General features: G+C 50.4%; 1 protein-coding gene across 8 annotated transcripts in view; it reads right to left on the bottom strand.

The window, feature by feature from the left end:
- Positions 1-18014, bottom strand: part of LOC122625354 (protein sidekick) — a 64981-nt gene that overhangs the window by 2113 nt on the left and 44854 nt on the right. For 3 of the 8 annotated variants that reach the window (XR_006326548.1, XR_006326549.1, XM_043805473.1), the window contains exons 5-15: positions 16524-17277; positions 16325-16452; positions 10107-10226; positions 9698-9853; positions 6488-6919; positions 5443-5640; positions 1467-4700; positions 1113-1394; positions 908-931; positions 416-736; positions 14-348 (exon numbers count right to left, since the gene is read on the bottom strand). Coding sequence is in view for 6 of the 8 variants with exons in the window: in XM_043805473.1 (XP_043661408.1) it covers positions 14-348; positions 416-736; positions 908-931; positions 1113-1394; positions 1467-4700; positions 5443-5640; positions 6488-6919; positions 9698-9853; positions 10107-10226; positions 16325-16452; positions 16524-17277 (5984 nt within the window). In the remaining 2 variants the exon portion in view is untranslated. The remainder of the gene's footprint in view (positions 1-13; positions 349-415; positions 737-907; positions 932-1112; positions 1395-1466; positions 4701-5442; positions 5641-6487; positions 6920-9697; positions 9854-10106; positions 10227-16324; positions 16453-16523; positions 17278-18014) is intronic. The other 5 variants (XM_043805474.1, XM_043805475.1, XM_043805476.1 and 2 more) reach the window with 5 other exon arrangements.

The following is an 18014-nucleotide window of genomic DNA, read 5'->3' as shown; positions in this document are numbered from 1 at the left end:
TCCTGCAACTCACCTGCGATGCCTCCGAACTGCTCACCTCCGAGGGCTTCTCGGTCACGCTGCTGTCGTCCGGATTCTCGTCGTAGCACTTCAAGCTCTCCTCGTCGCTGTGGTACGCCACAGAGGCGGGCGAGGGGCGTGGCGGACTCTTGCCGAGATGGACGCCCGGCGGCGGGCGACTGGTGGACTTCCTGCCCAGAGTGCCCAAGGTGCCGCTACGCAGAGTGCCCACGCTGTTCAGGGTGCCGGTTCCAACGCCGTGGCGAGAGCGGTACAGCTCCAGGGCCAACTCTTGTCGCTCGTCAATGGACATGGCCATGGATTCCTCCAGCGTCTTTTGTGCCTCCTCTGCAAGCAAGAACGTTTTAGCCAACTAAGCCGGGTACTATTTACATTGGGGAACATTGAACATTACGTTTATATTTGTAGCTCTTGCTCTTGACGCACAGCACCGCAATAACCATCACGATGATCACAATCGAAGTGGCGGCCAGTGAAACCATAAACCAGGTTTGCCGGTAGAAGGGCTTGTGCTGCAGGTAACCATACTCGAGGTGGAGCTTGGAGGGCGTCAGGATCGAGTCCTTGGAGTACACGGGAAACGAGATGCCGTAGCGATTGTAGGCAATCACCCGGAATGTGTACGCAGTGGAGGGCATCAGTATGTGATAGCTGACCGTAAAATCCTGCATCATGCCCTTTCTGGTCTGCTCGATTTTCGTCCAGCGCGAGTCGTCTATAGTTCGCAGAAGATACAGGTTGAGTTAAGACTTTGAAAAATTGAATATTACGTAGCATACGTGTTTACGACTGACTACTTTGAAAGTATTAGTTTGTATTAAACAGAGATACTAGAGATACGACTACAATAGCTTACGTTCTAATTTCTACGGACAGATATACTCACAAACGAACGACGGCTCTCCTTTTTCTACGTAAGTATTTCAATAGAGTTTTGGTTGTTATAGTTTTTGGAAGGAATTTGTCATTTAGACCAAGACACCAAAGGGGTAAATGCAAAGGCAAAATAGGAGAGATATGCGGAGAGATCATTAGGTAAGTGCAAGTCCAAAACCAGTTCTACAATTCCAAGCATAGAAAGGCCAACTCACCTCGCTTCTTCGCCTCGATGAGATAGCCCAGGATGGGTCCCCGCCCCGAAGGCCCGTTTATCCAATGCATTTCCACGCTGGACAGCGTCTTGGTCAGGATGAGATCTCGCGGCGCCACTGGGGATCCATCTTGGGGCCCCGTGGTCACATTCTCACTGATGCCCGGTCCGTAGTCCACGGACGTTTGAGCGCGCACAGTGAATGTGTAGGTGACCTCCTCCTCCAGATTCTGAACACGAAGTGTGGTATTGGATACCTTTTGCTTCACTTGCTTGCTGAACTCTGTGGGATTGAGAAGAAGAGAGAGTGTTAGGGGTGTCGAGACGACAGTCGGATCTGAGTACTGTAACCTACTTTCATTCTCCTCGGTGGTTTCATAGGTGACCAAGTAGCCCAAGATCTCGCCGTTGAGGAACTTCGGCGGATCCCAGCTAACCTCCAGGCTCTGCATGGTGATATCCGAAAATCGCAGGTGCAGCGGTGCACTTGGCACGCCTGGCAGTGTTTTCACGGTAATTGGGGCCGATCGTGGTCCATCTCCCGCCGGGTTGAAGGCCAGCAGCTGGATGCGATACTCGGTGAACTTGTCGAGGAAGACCAGGCTGTGCGAAGTTGCCGTGGCCGAAACCACCTCGATCTCCTCCTCCCACTTGCGACCGGGCTCCAAGGCTTGCGGCGAGTAGGTGACCAGGTAGTAGATCTTGTAGCCCAGTATATCTCCATTCTGCATGCTCTGCTTCGGCGGCTTCCACAGTAAACGCACTTCCGTGCTGGAAATGGGCGCTGCATCCACGGCTCGCGGTTCCCCGGTGGGCACCGCCTCGCCCACATACACCGCTGCTGGGGGCGTGGCAGGCCCAGGACCCTGGGAATTGAATGGGAGCACCACGATTTCATAGTTGCGATCCTGCTGCAGGTCCGACAGAACCACGCTGTTCTCGTTGATGCCGTGCACATCCGTTTTGGGCGTGGACTGCAGGGCGGTGGGGAAGTCGGAGAGCTGCTGGTACAGAATCCTGTAGCCACCGGTTGAGGCATCGCCGTTCCACAAGGCCGTCTCCAGAGCACTCCACTGCACCCTCACCGAGGTGGTGGTGATGGGCACCACCTTGAGACCTCCCACTCCCACTGCCGGAGCAGCGGGCAAAGTTCTCACGATCACACTCTCCCGGCTGAAGGCGGACGGTCCCAGATCGTTGGTGGCCTGTATGCGGAACTGGTAGGTCATATAGGGCCTCAGGCCCAGGGCTGTGAAGGAACTGAGCGAAGGATCCACCCGTTCCGGAAGTGGTTGCCACCTGCCCTCGTTCTCACGCATCTCCACCGTGTAGTAGCGCAGCGGCGCGAAGCCATCTCTGCCGGGTGTCCAACTGAAGGTGATTTGGTGGGCCTGAATCTGGCTGCGGGATATCTGCGGAACCGACGGTGCCTGCGGTCTCTCCCGGTTGTTGGTGGTGTACACCAGGGCAGTAGCTATTTTGCCCCAGCCCAGTCGCGTCTGCGCCGTACAACTGAAACTGTAGTACTTTCCGGGCAGCAATTCCGTAGCCCGGAATGTGCGATCGGAGGGCGGAAACTCCCGACTGTAGTTCAGCATGGCACTGCCGTTCAGGGTGTACGTGACCTGGTAGGCCAGGATCTTTCCATTGGGGTCCACGGGCACGTCCCAAATGATGCGCGCCATGGTCAAGGAGACGTCGGGGAAGCTCACGTTCGACGGCACTCCAGGGGTGTCCTCAAAGGTCTGAACCCTAATGGGTGGAGTGCTGAGGGCACCATTACCCAATCGCGTGTAGGCCAGAACCTGAACGTGGTAGACCACGTACTTCTTCAGCTCCGTCAAGGTGGTGGTGAACGTGGCGTTGTTCGGGATCGTCTTGTGCAGCACCTGTTGGCCCCGGTCTGCGGCGGCATAGAACACCTTGTAGCCATCTATCTGGCCATTCCGATGCTGGCGCGGCACCTCGCCCCATTGCACAACCACCGTGGTGGACGATGTGGCATTGGCCTGGACATCCAGTGGCCCGTAGCTGGGGACAGCTTCGCGAGTTCGCTCCACGGCGGTGTCGCTTTCCTTCGAGCATCCCACGTCGTTGCAGGCATTCATTTTCACCTCGTACAGCGTCCACTCCTCCAAGCTGTCCAGCACGTGGGAGTTGGCGGTGTGATCCTCGATCACCACCGACCGGGGTACGTACTTGATGGTGCCGGGAGTTTTGACCAACTGCTTGTAGGAGATATTGTAGCCCCTGGGATTGCCATACCACTCGGTTTGCTGCAGCGGAATCCAGCGAACCCTCAGTTGCTGGGCACTCATGGCCCGCACGGTGACGTTGAATGGCGGGTGCTTGGGCCGGGCCTGGATCGTCTGGAAGTCCTTGGTGGCCTCCGAGGGCTTCGAGCTGCCCACCACATTGCTGGCACTCAATCGCAGCCTGTATTGGGTGAACGGCACCAGGCCAGTGACGGTCAGGGTCTCGGCATCGGGATCATTGATCTCGCAAATGGTAAACCAGGTCATGTTTCTGGCTGTCTGGCCCTCGACCTTCCACTTGGTAATGCTGGAGTTGCCATCGAAGCCCGGAGTGAACTGGAGGACCACGGAGAAGGCTTCGATATTGGACAGTGCCAGAGCAGTGGGTGCATGGGGCAGAACTGGCTCTACGCCGGACTGAATGGTGGCCGTTTTCGGAGTTCCACTGCCCACTCGCGTCCACGCGAAGATCTCGAACCAGTAGTGCGTGGTGGCCTGCAACTGGTTCACCGTCAGCTCCGTGTCATCCGCTGTCAGATTGAAGGACTTCAGGCTGTCCGGGCGATCCTTGACCTGGTAGCGAACCGTGTAGCCCGTGAGGATGCCGTTCGAGGAGCGCGGTGGCGCCCAGAGCACTTTCACCGACCGATCGGAGACGTCGTCGAAGTGCAAGCCGGTCACCTCGTCCGGTACGTCGTCCATGGTCATCACTGCCACCTGGATACTGGCCACCCCGTCGCCGGGGTCCGTGAAGCAGAGCACACTGATATTGTACTCGGTGAACTTCTCCAGGCCTCCGAGGACGGCTGTCTGTTCCGCCAGCGGGTCAATCAGACTGGGCGGCACCGTCTTCATGCGGCGCTCAAAGTCCCGCCACTCGCCGTCGATCAGCCGACGCTGCCACGCCTGAATCTTGTAGCCCTGGTTGATGCCGTTGATCTGCTGCGGATTGGGCGGGGTCCAGCGGCATCTGGCTGCCGTCGAGTTGATGGCTTCCACCTTCACATTGGTGGGGGGCGCCTCCGGAACTCCTTCCTTGGTCTTGATCTTGGAACCCTCGGTGTAGACACCCACGCCCATGTTGTTGTACGCTGCGATCTGCACAATGTAATCCTTCCAGGTGATCAGCTCCTGGATGAGGAAGTTGCGCTGCGCCTCGTTGGTGATGTTCTGGTAGGACCAGGGCACATTGTTGTAGCCGAACAGGCGGTACCGCAGGATGTAGCCCAGGATCTGGCCGTTGCGGTGCTCCTCCAGCGGCGGCTGCCACTGCGTGATGATCTCCGACATGGAGCGGGCGGATCCAACGAAGCCCACCGGTGGACCGGAGGGAGCTGGGTTGGGGTATGGAAATATTCGTGTGTTAGAGGAAAGTCGTGCTTGGCTCTTGGCGCTGTGGTCCACTTAAAGGAGAGTCTGTAGTTCTCTCTGTGTGTTGTTTGATTGTTCATTTAGCTGTGTGTGTGGGTTGTGTGTGAGTGGTGTGTGTGTGGGGGGCTTTAGGGGGCGTGAATCTGTATCTGTATGTGTATATACCTCGGTGAAGCGGAAACTCTACGCGCAGGCGGGCGACCAACGGCGATTTAAATTTCATTTTCGTGATGACAACGATAGCAGGTAGAAGTACAATACGTATACAGGGTATTCAGCATTAGTTTTGTACACTATACATGGTTCATACGGTTAATCGGTTTATACGGTTTATACGGGACTAGATATATGTATATATTGCCCTTTTAGGCATTTAAAAAAAATGAAATCAAAATTGAAAACACAACACAACACTTTTAAGGAAAACTTTACAGCCTGCAGCTTTAAAAATGTACAAATCGGTATGGGGATGCTTAAGTGAAGACTCGATCGTAAATTATACAATAATCTGCACTTTTCAGGGATACAAAATTCACAAACTAAACAAGAACAAAATCAAGAACAACTCAGGGCAAGCAACACAGCAAAGGGATAAAAACATTACGATACTAGTACGATTACGAGATGCAGAAAATGCGGAATCGGATCGGAATCCACCAAGCTGGGATCCCTTTCGAGATGCCACCTGGGCACCTGGCTACTCACCTTCCTGGGGCAGCTCGACGACGTTGCTGGGCTCCGACGGCGAACCCTCGCCCACCCGGTTCACAGCACTGACCCGGAACTGGTAGACGGTGGCCGCCTTGAGGTTCTCGAGCAGGATCCAACGCTGGTCCGCCGAGACGTTGCTCAGCTCGGTGATCCAGTTGAGCAGGGGGTCTGGAACTGGACCTACGAATTTTTCTGTGATGTTAATGTGTTTGGACAAACGGCAGGCGAGGATTACGGATAATGGATTATGGATTACAGTTGTGAGCGGATGGGTTGTGAGTTGTGAGTGTGAATGGGTGTTGTTACGAGTATGGTTATGAGTATGGGTATGGGTGCGATTGGTGTTGATGAAGATTTCAAGTACGGGTGCATTCACATTACAAGTGGCAGTTGAGTTGGGTGAGTAGTAAGTAGTGAGTAGATTACAGCGAGTTCCAGTGGTGATGTTGTCGTTGAGTGATGTTGATGTGAACGCGGTCAAAACAAGGTGCAAAACAACAAAATGATACAGAGATTATTGGCAAATGTTTCCATAGATATAAACACAGTGTGTAACACAGTATACATTTCAAATCAATTTACAGTTCATAAGTTTCGGTTCGTTCCAGTTATGGGTGGTGTTCAAAATAAATTCAATGGAAGAAAAGAGAGAACAGAAATAAACAGATCAAAATCTTGGCTTCCTTTGTGTTGTCTGTAATGAGTTCCTAAATCGGGTTTGTGGCTCGTGGTTTCTCATGAGATTGAATTTACTATAATTCACTACTTATTGTTGCTCATAAGTAAGTATAAGGTCGGTTACTAAAAGGTTTTTCAGTCTTGTCAGTATTATTTGGTTTCGAATCCGTGAGTTTCTTTTTCTGTACAGGAGTGGGATACCTCGCAAGTCAAAGGCTTGCTCCGTAAATGGCAACCGCTACCCCTTATAAATCATAAATCCAATTCTAACCACAACCAACGCAACCAGCAAACGCTACGCTACCCAAAAATATAGGTACATATATAGGTAATAGGTATAGAGGTGTGCAACGAAACTTACCCAATTCGGAGACCTCACGTCGCTGGATAATAAATTTGGATATTGGACTGTTGCCATCGAAGCCCGGTGTCCAGGACACGTTGATGCTGCGCTGCTGCGGCTCCGGCAGCCGTTCCACCTTCACGTTGCTGGGCGGGAATGGCAGCTCGATGACGCTGAGGCGGGCGGCCCGCGTCTCGTTTCCCCCGGGAGAGGTGACCACGCAGGCATAGCTGCCCACGTCGCTGGCCCGCACCGCCTGGATCTCCAGTTGCCCGTCCGCCTGGACACCGATGCGCTGCGAATTACTGATGGGCGTCGCCGACTGACCCTCGCGATACCAGTCGATGTTGTACGGCACACTGGGATCACTGGACACCTTGCACTGCAGGGTGGCCGTTAAGCCGAGTAGCACCGTCGTGTCCACGGGCGGTCGGATGATTTGCGTCCGCACTGCGGAAAAAGAGGAAAAACGGAGGAAAGCGGAAAAAAAGTAAGTAAGTGCGAGTCCTGGCCAGGAAGAGGGATCGAGGGATGCAGGAATGAAGGGATGGAACACATTAACAACACGGCAATGCAGATTAAACGACCGCAAGTGGTGTGGCAAATGACAAGTCGCGACAGCCCCGCCCACTTTTATTGACCGCCTGCCGGCAGCGGACTCTGCCTCGTTATTCAACTGCCTCCCTTTCCCCATTTGGCTTATCCCTGGACCCGGGGAGAATCCCGGATCCCCATCCGAAAGGTGGAGCAAATTAAGTTTAAAGACCACACAACTTCCATGCGAAGAGCGAATGACCAATACCCCGCATTTCGCCCACTGACTGGGCTCCCAAATCTGAACAGCTAACTGAATGAGATAACTTAAACATAGGTGAGTACTTGTTGGTACTACACAGTACAGGTTGCTTCTTCTGTTCCAGCCTTATTCAGTGACTTCAGTGATTCTGCCAGATTGTATCCCCAACTGATGCGTTTTCCAGGGTATCGCGCTGTGCTGAGCCCACAACTGCAGGCCTTGCCCCGACTTTCGCTGCCTTTATGCAGGCTTCCCTCCTTTGATTTTATTTATTTGATGTTTTCTTGCTTTTTGTTTTTTGTTTTTCGTGTTTTGTTCCCTTCTCTTTGCTCTCGCACAGTATTTCTTTTTCAGCCCTTTCAGTCACTTGCTGCTGGCCCGCATGCATCAAAAGTTCAACGCGCCCCGTGGCCCCTGCATTGTTGGTACTGCAACTATATGGTATATGGTACTGTATGGTACTGTATAGTACTATATGGTGCTATATGGTGGCTCCGTCGATGGTCTTATAGTTCTCCTCGCCGTGCTGGGTCTGTTTGTTCCCCATAGGGTACGAGCCTACGAACCTGGCTTCATAGCCTGAACGATTGGCTGCCGAATAATGATTTTTCACAGAAACGTCACAATTTCCAAATTAATCCCATCGCTTTCAACCCTTTGCCCTTGCAGATAGTGTATTCCTTCACTCTTGATTCCTCGTGCGACTTGGCTGTGTGCTCTATGCAACAAATAAAGCCAGACGGCGGCTCTTGGCTTAAAGGGGTGATGCAAATCGGTGGCCACAGTCCGCAGTCCGCAGTCCGCATTCGCGCATTCCGGCATTTCGCCAATTAGCCGCACATTGATGCTGCCTTTTAGGCCATGCACACCACACACCACACCACGCACACACACACACACAAAGCACGCACAACACTCTTGCGAGCGCGGCACCCAAAATATTGCATGTGCAAATCAACTTTAATTACACAAACAGCACAATGGACAGAATGCAGAGTACAGAGGGCAGGGTTCAACACAAGCGCTCGAAAAATGATGCCCAGCTTTGGGCCATGGCAAAGGCAAAGCCAGTTAGCAGTAGCAGTTAGCAGTAGCAGTCAGCAGTTACCAGTGAGGGACATGTGTGGCCATGAAGGGCTGGGCCTTTTCGTATTATCCGGAAGCATTTGGCGCTGTCCAGGAGGCAGCGGTTTAGTTGCAGCCCATCGCCGTGGAGCTGAGCTGCATTGTGGGCGTGGCCGTGGGCATTGGTTGTTGGCATTAATATTATTCCTTGTTATTGCTGTGGCCGCTGCGGCTTTGGCGACATACATTATTATTATTGGACCGACATTTTAGTTGATTTGATGCGCTGTAAGGTTCATTTCCACACGTACACGGTGAAAAAAGAGAACAGAGCCCAAAAAAATAGCACCGAATGGAGTTGTATCATTTAATATCCTTTTCTGCGACGCAAAACAACGAATTCGGATAGCATTATCATCAGCATCCGCATCAGCAAAGAACAAATGCATTTGCCACTTTTATGTTGTAACTCAATATCGCCGAGTTTTTAGCCGTGTCTAACCATTTCAAATTGAAATATTTCCCTGCTCCACCACAATGTCATTGGCAATCACTCGCACTCGCTGATGGTGGCAGGTTGGGTAGCTGGGTAGTTTGGGTTGGGTGGGGTTGCCTGTAGATTTATAGATTTACAAATAGAGTGCAAGAGGAGCAGAAACAGGTGCTCAGACTGCTGGTTTAGTGGCGAACATTTTGGCGAGCAAACTCGATTTGATTTTGCGGTTGCAAAAGTGTTTTGCCGGGCGGATTCGAAAGCCTTTCGAAAACAGTCGCAGGATACGGCCACCTCAAAGCAGTGCCAATGGCCAATCGATGGGAAAGTAGCAGGGATACATCTGCTCAAGATTTATGTGGTTAAATTAACTGGGTTGTACGTTTTAACTGCAAACAGGGCCATGCAAATCCAGAGTTTAAGCTACACAATGCCCACAAGTTCAACAACATCTAGAGCAGCACTTAGAATAATACGAGTAGTTTGCAATCTGGGAGTGGCATTAGCCAACGGCGGTAGATACAGGTAACGACTTAGACTTAGTTTAATATATGAGCACTGCGCATGCAATTGGACAAGCATAAATAGTATGTTATACTGGGAAAGGTTCAATATCTGATCCTGGCTTTAAAGGGACTGGCTGGTGCGGTTAAATGAGTAAACCTGAAACTTTAAAGGTCCTCACTAAAACGCTAAAAGCCAAAGGGCAAAAGCCAAAAGCACCCGACTAGACAGATGCACTTCAAAATAACTGAATTGAGCTGAGGAGTGGCAGGCAATTAAACTTGCGGGGGCGCGGATTTTGGATTCCGGATCCCGAATGGGGACCGGAACAGGAAGAGGAACAGGAAGAGGTACATGGACGGGAACTCACCCAGAACACTCAGGTAGGCCTCGCCCTTGACGCTGCCCGCCTCGTTGGCCCGCACGCAGATATAGAGACCGGCGTCCACGGATCGGATGTTCGAGATGAGCAGGTCGCCCGACTCGAGTATCTGCACCCGGCTGGATATGTCCACCAGTTGGGTCTCTGGAGTTCGGTTGCGACGGGGTTCGTTGGCGGGTGGGTTACATGGCGGGTTGGCAGGTTGACACGATGCGCAGCAAGCAGTTTGGTTAGCATTACAATTGGTTGATTGGTAGATTGGTAGATTGATAGGTTGATAGGTTGGTTGGTTAGCGGGCAAACGGATAAAAATAAAGAGAACGACAGCACAATTAGCATCATCATCATTAGTGGGACTTGGGCCATGCACTACGAACTACTCAGTGGCGGAACTCACCGTTGTATATCCAGGTTATGTTGGGATTGGGTGAACCCACGGCCCGGCAGGAGATAGTGGCGTCCTTGCCATCCAGGGCGGTCACATTCTGGGGCGGCAGCTCCATGATTGGAGCCGAAGCTGCGGAAACACAAGCGGACTTGATTACAACTGATTTCCATTACTAATAAAGTCAAACTGTGTAATGACGGTGGGTTTTAGGCTAAGAACAACGCATTAAGTGGTTAAGTGGGGGGTGTGGGTTTTTTTCAGCTTGTAAGGAAAACTTAGCGATGCTGAAACAAAAATTAATTGAATTATTGCTAAAGGTACGGAAATAATTACAGGCGATATTTACATGTGGTGCAGAAACAATATAACTGCATAGCCAATCTAAGTACATGTCAAAAAAAGGCTATTCCAAACATCAAACATCAATATTCAATATTAATCTTATTGATAATATTCCATGTTCTTGTGGTCTTTCTATTAATTATGAAATAACAATAAAGTGCAGTACATCGAGCTTTATAGCACGCAGTTGATGGAAAAAAGGTCATCAGTGATGCGTAAAGTATGCTAATTTATGCAATGTTTGCTAAGCTGTGAGTGCTCGTGTAACTCCATTAATATTACCCGTTTGATCACGAAGAAATTGAAATGGAAATGGGAAATCATCGGGACCCACATCCGCTTGGCCCAGTTCCCTAGTGACTTGATTGAGTAGCTGATTCACTCGCTTCCCTCGATTAACTGCCCCAATAATGTTAATCCACCTTCCACTTGCCCCGAATTATACATCCTGGCCAATTAATCATGCTGCCATTTCGGCGGCATCTGCTGCAAGGATGCCCCATATACATACATACATCGTACATACTCCTACTCCCACATACTCCCATATATATTGGCGTATATATTTTTTGCATTCCCCGCAAAGTGTAACGTGTGGCTCCAGTTCCATTTGCCGCCCTTTAACTTTCTGTTGGTTAATGTTAATTATTTATTGGATTTTGAGTGGCACGATGCGATGGCTGGCCGATGGCTGCTCCCATTGTTCCAGCCAGATGCCTTTCGCCTCCGAAGGCCGAGGCCGAAACTGAGGCTGCTCTTAACGGCTTTGCAACTGGCAACTGGAAACTGGCAGTCAGCGGGCGAGAATGTAATAATATTCGTAATAATTTCGCATGATGAAGCAATCCCGTTGACTACGCTTATGTAAATAGGTGCATAAAAGCACGATAAAAGTAACATTAAGACATTAAGTGCTGCAGTTCGCTGCTGCAGTTGCAGTTGCAATTGTTGGCGAAATCATAAAGATATCAACGCTGCTTAACGCAACGGGCACAACAAAAAAAAAAAACACAGAAATCACAGGAAAATAAACAAATTGAAAGAGAGAAAGAAGGAATATCCAGGTGTTGGGAAACTCAGGCAGCTCAACATCAACTAAGCTGCCCCGGATAAATTACGTCACATCGAAACTAATTTCGACACGGGAAAATTAGAGGCGTAATACACGAGACACAACTCCTTCGGCCGGGCCACGTGCTAAGTGTGATTAAACTGCGGCGACCGCCAGCCAGCAGTCCGCTTTCCTTTTCATTTCCCAGCTCCTTGGCCCGCTTTTTATGACTCACTTAAGCCGCGAGAAGGACCTCCTCCTAAGAGCAGAAACAATTTGCGGCAGGACTCGCCGAGCAGACCTTTGAAAAACGAGCATCTGGAGAGAGTGTTGAGCATAACTTCGCGAATCTATGCCGCACAAGCAACATGGCGTATACGCAATGTATATATTGAGTGCCGAAAGGGGAATGAATTCATGCATAGAATTATCTTGGCATTTAATAAATCATTAGCTTAGCGTGAATCCACGTTGCCAATCGTACATTTTGGCTATTTCCCCTAAGCATGGCCATCAGAATCCACATTCCCCCCTTTCGTCCTGCGTCCAAGGAGTTGAGGAGTTGAGTTGGCTGTAATTAATTTCGAGTTGACCCACTAAAGAGCCAAAGAGGCAAAGAGCCAAGGAGGCCGCGCCATCAACTTGAAGTCGTAATAAAACGCTCACTCAGCCGGACAAGTGGGAAAAGTGGGTGGTGGTGGTGGCGATGGTGGTGGTGGTGCGGAAAACCGTGCGGCAAAGGCAATGGCGTGCGATGGTAATAATTGGAATTACTTGGCCATTCCAGCGTCCACTATTAGCATACGAATGGTTTCTAGCCGTCGTGCCGCCTTTAGCCTTTTAAAGTTTTAACCACCACCCATCCACCCATTTACCCATTTGCACCGCTTAAATGCTTTCTCGCTTAAGTCTCCCTTTGGGCAGCGCCATTTTCTTAAACAAATAAGTGCAGAAAGTAGTAAACTTGTGTTGCATATTGTCCGACTAATCGAATACCCCTCGTTTATAGCCCAACTTTAGCAAGCACGTTAGAACTATTATTGCCTTCAGTTGCAACTGTGCCGAAATATGTATAAGAAACCCCTTGTTTGTGGCCCTAGCATGTCGGAGGCCAATCAACTCGATTCCTTCACTCCCCCGGCAATCAATCACTGGGCGATATGGGCTCAAGCTTCGCTGACCTCGGACCTCTGACCTCCAACCCACCTACCTGTTGGCGGGCCATAAAAACCAGAAACGAAACTTTCGACCGAGCAATCAAAAGAAATTCCTTCAAATTCGCACACTTCTGGCGATCGCATTGAGCCATCAGCCGAAAGTAAAGGAAACAGCCACGCCCACACCGCCCAGCCCGCCCCAAGGACGCCTAATTACTCCTGCACACATCTACAAACAAACAAACGAACAAACAAACGTTGGTTGTTAGGTGCAGGCACTTTGGAAATGGAAATGGCAGGAAGCAGCGATTAAAATCACTTTTGCGTTTCGGGAAATTACGAAATTATGTTACTCGAGCGTTGGGGCAGCCGGGAAAAGCGCAGGCAGCCGGAAAATGCGCTGTGGAAAGCCCTTACTGTGGCAGGTGCAGGGCGCGTTGGAAGTGGGGCCCCGAATGCAGACTAGCACTGAGCGCCAAGCACTGAGCGCTAAGCGCCAACTTAACAAAAATGAAGTGAAGAGGGCTCCAGAGAAAAGGGCAACACAGAAGGATGCACAACTTTGACAAACACTGGGCGTCTGGCGGCAGGAGGTGCAATTAAAATGCAGCATCCCAGGTCCGGGCATCCAAGGCCAGCCGAGACATCCCGCTGAACGCGAAAGGCTGGAAAATAATTTCCCAACTCAACTTCTTAGCCCTTCGCTGAGGAAAGAGCGGGAGCACCCCTTCCAAGCGGAGATTAGCGGAAGCTGCTGGCTTCTGGGCGAACTGGGAACTGGCAATGGCAAATCAGCCGCCCAAATGCCAAACACTTGTTGCCATCGCGGAAAGGGAAGTCTGCTGTCTGAAAGGGATGGCGGCGGAAATGGAGGATCATCCTTACCAGCGGATAAGCGAACAGAATTGCGAAATGAAATCAAGCGAGTCACAAGTACTTGATTAATATGTAGCACTGAAGATAAGGGATATTCTTCGCTTGCTTTTGCTCAGTGTAGCTGCTGGACCGGACGCAGTGGCACGTGGTCAGTGGTCAAAGGTGTTCATAATCGGATCCCGATCCCGATCCTGATCTGGATTATCTGGGCATACAGCCATTACGCGCCAGCTGAGTGCTGTGCAAAGGGGCCGGGCAAAGCCCCATACATGCTGCCATACTCCCATCCAGAAACAAAGCCGATTAGGCCGGCAGCTCCTCCATCAAGTTGGCCAGGAGCAAATGCAGCCAGACAGCAGTAGCAGGGAAGTGGAAGGAAGAACTCCTGCCAGCCATAAAACGTATCCATGGGGATGGGAGGTTGGGCAGAGAAGTGGAGTGGAGTGTTGGAGGGACTAAGTGAATCGTAAAACTCTTTGGCGCAGACAAACAAATTGTACAAATTGGCTCGAATTAGTCTAGGCAAATAAAATGAAATGAGCCGCAACACGATTGGTTACCATTCAGTCATGGGGGCGAAGGAGCAAAATATGGCACAAACTCGCTTTACTCTCTTACTTTACCATCTATAAAAGCTGAAAAGTTTTTCAATAAACCGCTGACGACAAAATCTCTTAACTAGTTTAAGCCAAATACAATGCAGCAGGACTGCTTTTCTGCAGATGACAAAGAATGGATAGATGGAATGGAATGGAAAGGAGAAGGAAGTAAAGTGAAGTGAAGGAGGGCGAGATGCTGCAACATAAGAATAACTCGGCAAAATATGCATGGAAATTTCAATTTACATGAAAATCCCAGCTTTGACCATCAAAATTTAAGCGACGGAGGGCAGCGCAAACTTTGTTTAAAGTCCCATCAAGAAAGACACAGCGAGGAAACTTGGCTGGACCCTCAAAACAATATGTCCTTCGCCCCGTGAAAGGACCTCAACTCGAGCCTCAACTCTATCTCTCGAATATCTGAAGCGCCAGCGAAGTCATCCGCTTTCTTTTGGCTTGGATTTGGGTTTGCGTTTGGAGTTGGAGCTGGGCTCATGAATTTTTCCCTGGCCAGCCAGGAACGCCAAGCTCGCAGCTCAGACAAAAGGAGGCAAAAGGAGAAGGAGCCAGAAGGGAAACCCTACGACGCCATGTCAGCATGACAATATACTCCCTGCCCCCGAACGACTTGTGCGACTTGTGTGTCAGTCTTAATTTTCGCATTATGAAATTCATTAAAATGCAAAATTCTGCCACACCAAGTCGTAACTCGTATTCCAGTGGGTGTAGGTGTGGGCGTGGCTCTGTTTTTGGGTGGTTCGCAACCCTGAGGCAGCCATTTGACCCGGCTCTTAACGGTACTTCGGAGCCTTTGAAGGTGAAGTCCCAACTTCTATACATACTCGTACATATACCTATATTACCCGTCACTCAATGTCAAATTCATATTATCGCTTCCAAGGGTTGTGCCAACTTAATAACTTAATATTCTGGCCAGAGATAAAGCTAGCTGTTCATCTCGAACAGATACAAAGAGTCCACAAAATGATTAAATACTTTTTCATATTATTCTAGACCAAACCATGCAGAGAAGTGAACTAATATCCTTAACAACTATGTTGGGGTGGTGTTTTTATGCAACACAAGGTGTAGACTAATCAACTTAACCGAAACATTCTTGCGCTTTTGACAAATTTGATAGGCAACGCAGTGGAGAATAGGACAAATGAAATTCCTGCCGCTTCTGTTGGCCAAAGGCGCTTGGCTAAGAATGCACAGCGAAGGGAGAAATAACAAGCAAATAGGGAATGGTCCGCGGCACCAAAAGAAGATGAAACGAAAACCAGGCAGCCACCGAATACTTGCACATAATATTTAAGCTTAAATTAAAACGCCAAAGGCAGTGAAAGGCAGTAAAAGTGAAATAACAGCAACAGCCAGGCCAATAAAACAACAAATTCAGAAAGGAATCAAAAGTGCTACATGCTACATGCTACATGGCTACATGCTACGGGGTACGATATCATAAAGGGTTTAAAAGTTTAAAGGGGTGTTCAGGTGCTTTTCTCTAAGTGCAAGAAGTGGTTCCTTGAGGTGCAAGCAAACGAGCAAGTGGGTGTTGTTGTGCGTTTGTGTGTTATGTGTTGTGTGTTGTGTGGCATTTAGCAGTATGCCCATACCAAAGCGTGACTCCTTGCGTCTATCAGAGGAACCTGACTCCGATCCCCTTTCCGATCCCAAGCCAGCATGCGAAGCTCTTACCCTCAGGACTCGCGGCTGGGCCAAGCGCTTCACGCGGTTCTTGGCCGGCTCTTTTGCTATTGATTCGTTTGTTAATAATGGGTTAAAAGGTCAGTATGCGAAATTGGTTAGGGGTATTCTTCAGATGTTTGGGGTGGCGATGCTTAGATAGATATTTGATGGTATTTGGCGCGGAGGCACATGTAGATACGTATCATTTAGCGAAGTGACAGGCATTCAGGCATTTTCTTGGTCTGATATCATTTGCGATTACACTGTGTGACACTGGTTAACGCGTTGATCAATAAATACGTCTTAAACTGTGCTAATTCCTATTCAAAGTTATTGTAAGCTCTTTTCATTATATGAAGTTTTATATAAGTTTTTGCTCCTTTCTTTAAGCGTTGGCTGAGCGAATGATGTGATAGAAATCGCAGATTTCAACTAATCTATGAACCTTGTAGCTCCTATACTCGCAACCATTGTCACACAGGCAGCGGAATAAATCAGCTCTTGACTTACTTTTTACGCGCAGCCAGGTGCTCGCCGAGTTCTCGCCCGCTTCGTTGATGGCCAGACACTGAAACATGGCAGCATCATCCAGGATTAGTTTCTTAATTACCAGCGTATTATCCGTGCTCAACGTGTATCTGCAAAGGGATTTTGAAACCAGAGAGCAGTTAGCGTAAGCGTTTAGAGAATCAATCGATCCAAAACCCACCTTCCACTCTCGATGTGCGCATCCACCGACTCCGCATTCCGGAACCACTTGACCTGGGGCGTGGGCTCGCCGACCACGTCGCAGGCGAGCTGCACCTGTCCGCCGAATTCGCCAAAGGTTTCCGCTCGCATGGGCGTGAAGAAGAGCGGCGGCTCGAGGATTTGGAGGCGGGCCGAGGCACTGACGGCCGGATAGCCACCACTGCGCAACCGCACCTGGCAGCTGTACTCGCCGGAGTGCGAGCTGTTCACTTGCAACAGGGCCAAGGTGCGATTCCACGGATCGTTGAGGGTGTGCCGCACTCCGGCCGTTTCCACGGCGAGGCCGTCCTTCAGCCAAAGGGTCTCCAGTTCGTGCAGGGGTCTGGCGTTCGCGATGCACTGCAGCTCCACCACGCCGGTGCCCAGCTTAACCTTGACATCCTGCGGACGCACTATGATCTCGGGCGCCACCTCTATGTACGGATCCCCGCTGACGTTCAGGTGCACGAAGGCGCTGCTCTCCTCCTTGCCCAGCTGCGTGTTGATGGCCTTGGCCCGGTATCCCCTGCGATCGTTCTCATCCGCACTCAAGATAATCAGCTGGTTGGCCTGCGTGAAGGCGTACTTGATGTCGTAGTTCAGCGGGCCATCCTCCGACTGCCACATCACCGACGGCACGGGCACGGATTCAATGGGCGGCATGTCGAATATCGCGGGGTGACCACTGACCACCGTCAGACGACCTTCGGTCGTGTTCTCAAAGATGCCCATGTCTGCAAGGAAAGGGAAATATCAGCTGTATGCACAAGAACTAAGTTTGCGTAGCTTGCAGATCACATTCAGAGAGCAAGTGATGTAATCTTCGAATGATAGCCCCAGTATCTATTATATTTAGTCGTACAATCTAGCGTAACCAATAGTCTTTGCTCAATTAAGCACACACCCACAAATCGAATGCCATGGAAACCCAGGAGAAGGGCTTTATACCTCCTTCCTTTGACCTGTGGTGTCATTCACTAATTGAACTGAAGGCATCGCGCGGCCTGCGTGCACGCCTGTTTAACCTCTGACCCCCGCTCTCAAGCATGTCCCCACCACCCAGCCCCCAAACCCCCGCTGAAAGCACTCAGATGGGCTTTAAAGGTTATTAGTTCAGTTTAAGCTCGCTCTCCCCCTCGACGCGGCCCCACAATTAATTAAGTGCTCAAGACGCTGCCGCCGCTGCTGCTCCACGCCAACCAGTCGCCTATTCATTGATTCAGTCACGAGAAGAAGGTCACGGAGGAGGAGGCTTCTTGCCAGTGGTGCGGTGCGGTGCGGTGCGGAGTACCGAGATAATTGTGCCAAATATGGGCGAGTACCCACTGTTTTGAGTCACCCGCGGAGGATACTCGCACTGCACTGGGCGTGTGTGCGTCCCAACCCTTTGGCACCAAATAAGGTACATCAGATAAGGTACTTTGACCCAGCTGGGTTCGCAAATGGAGTACCCGTGGAGTAGCCCATCACC

The sequence above is a fragment of the Drosophila teissieri genome, chromosome X (assembly GCF_016746235.2).
Source record: "Drosophila teissieri strain GT53w chromosome X, Prin_Dtei_1.1, whole genome shotgun sequence".
Taxonomy (NCBI): domain Eukaryota; kingdom Metazoa; phylum Arthropoda; class Insecta; order Diptera; family Drosophilidae; genus Drosophila; species Drosophila teissieri.
The sequence above is the reverse complement of the archived record's forward strand: the minus strand, read 5'-3'. Positions and strand labels throughout refer to the sequence as shown.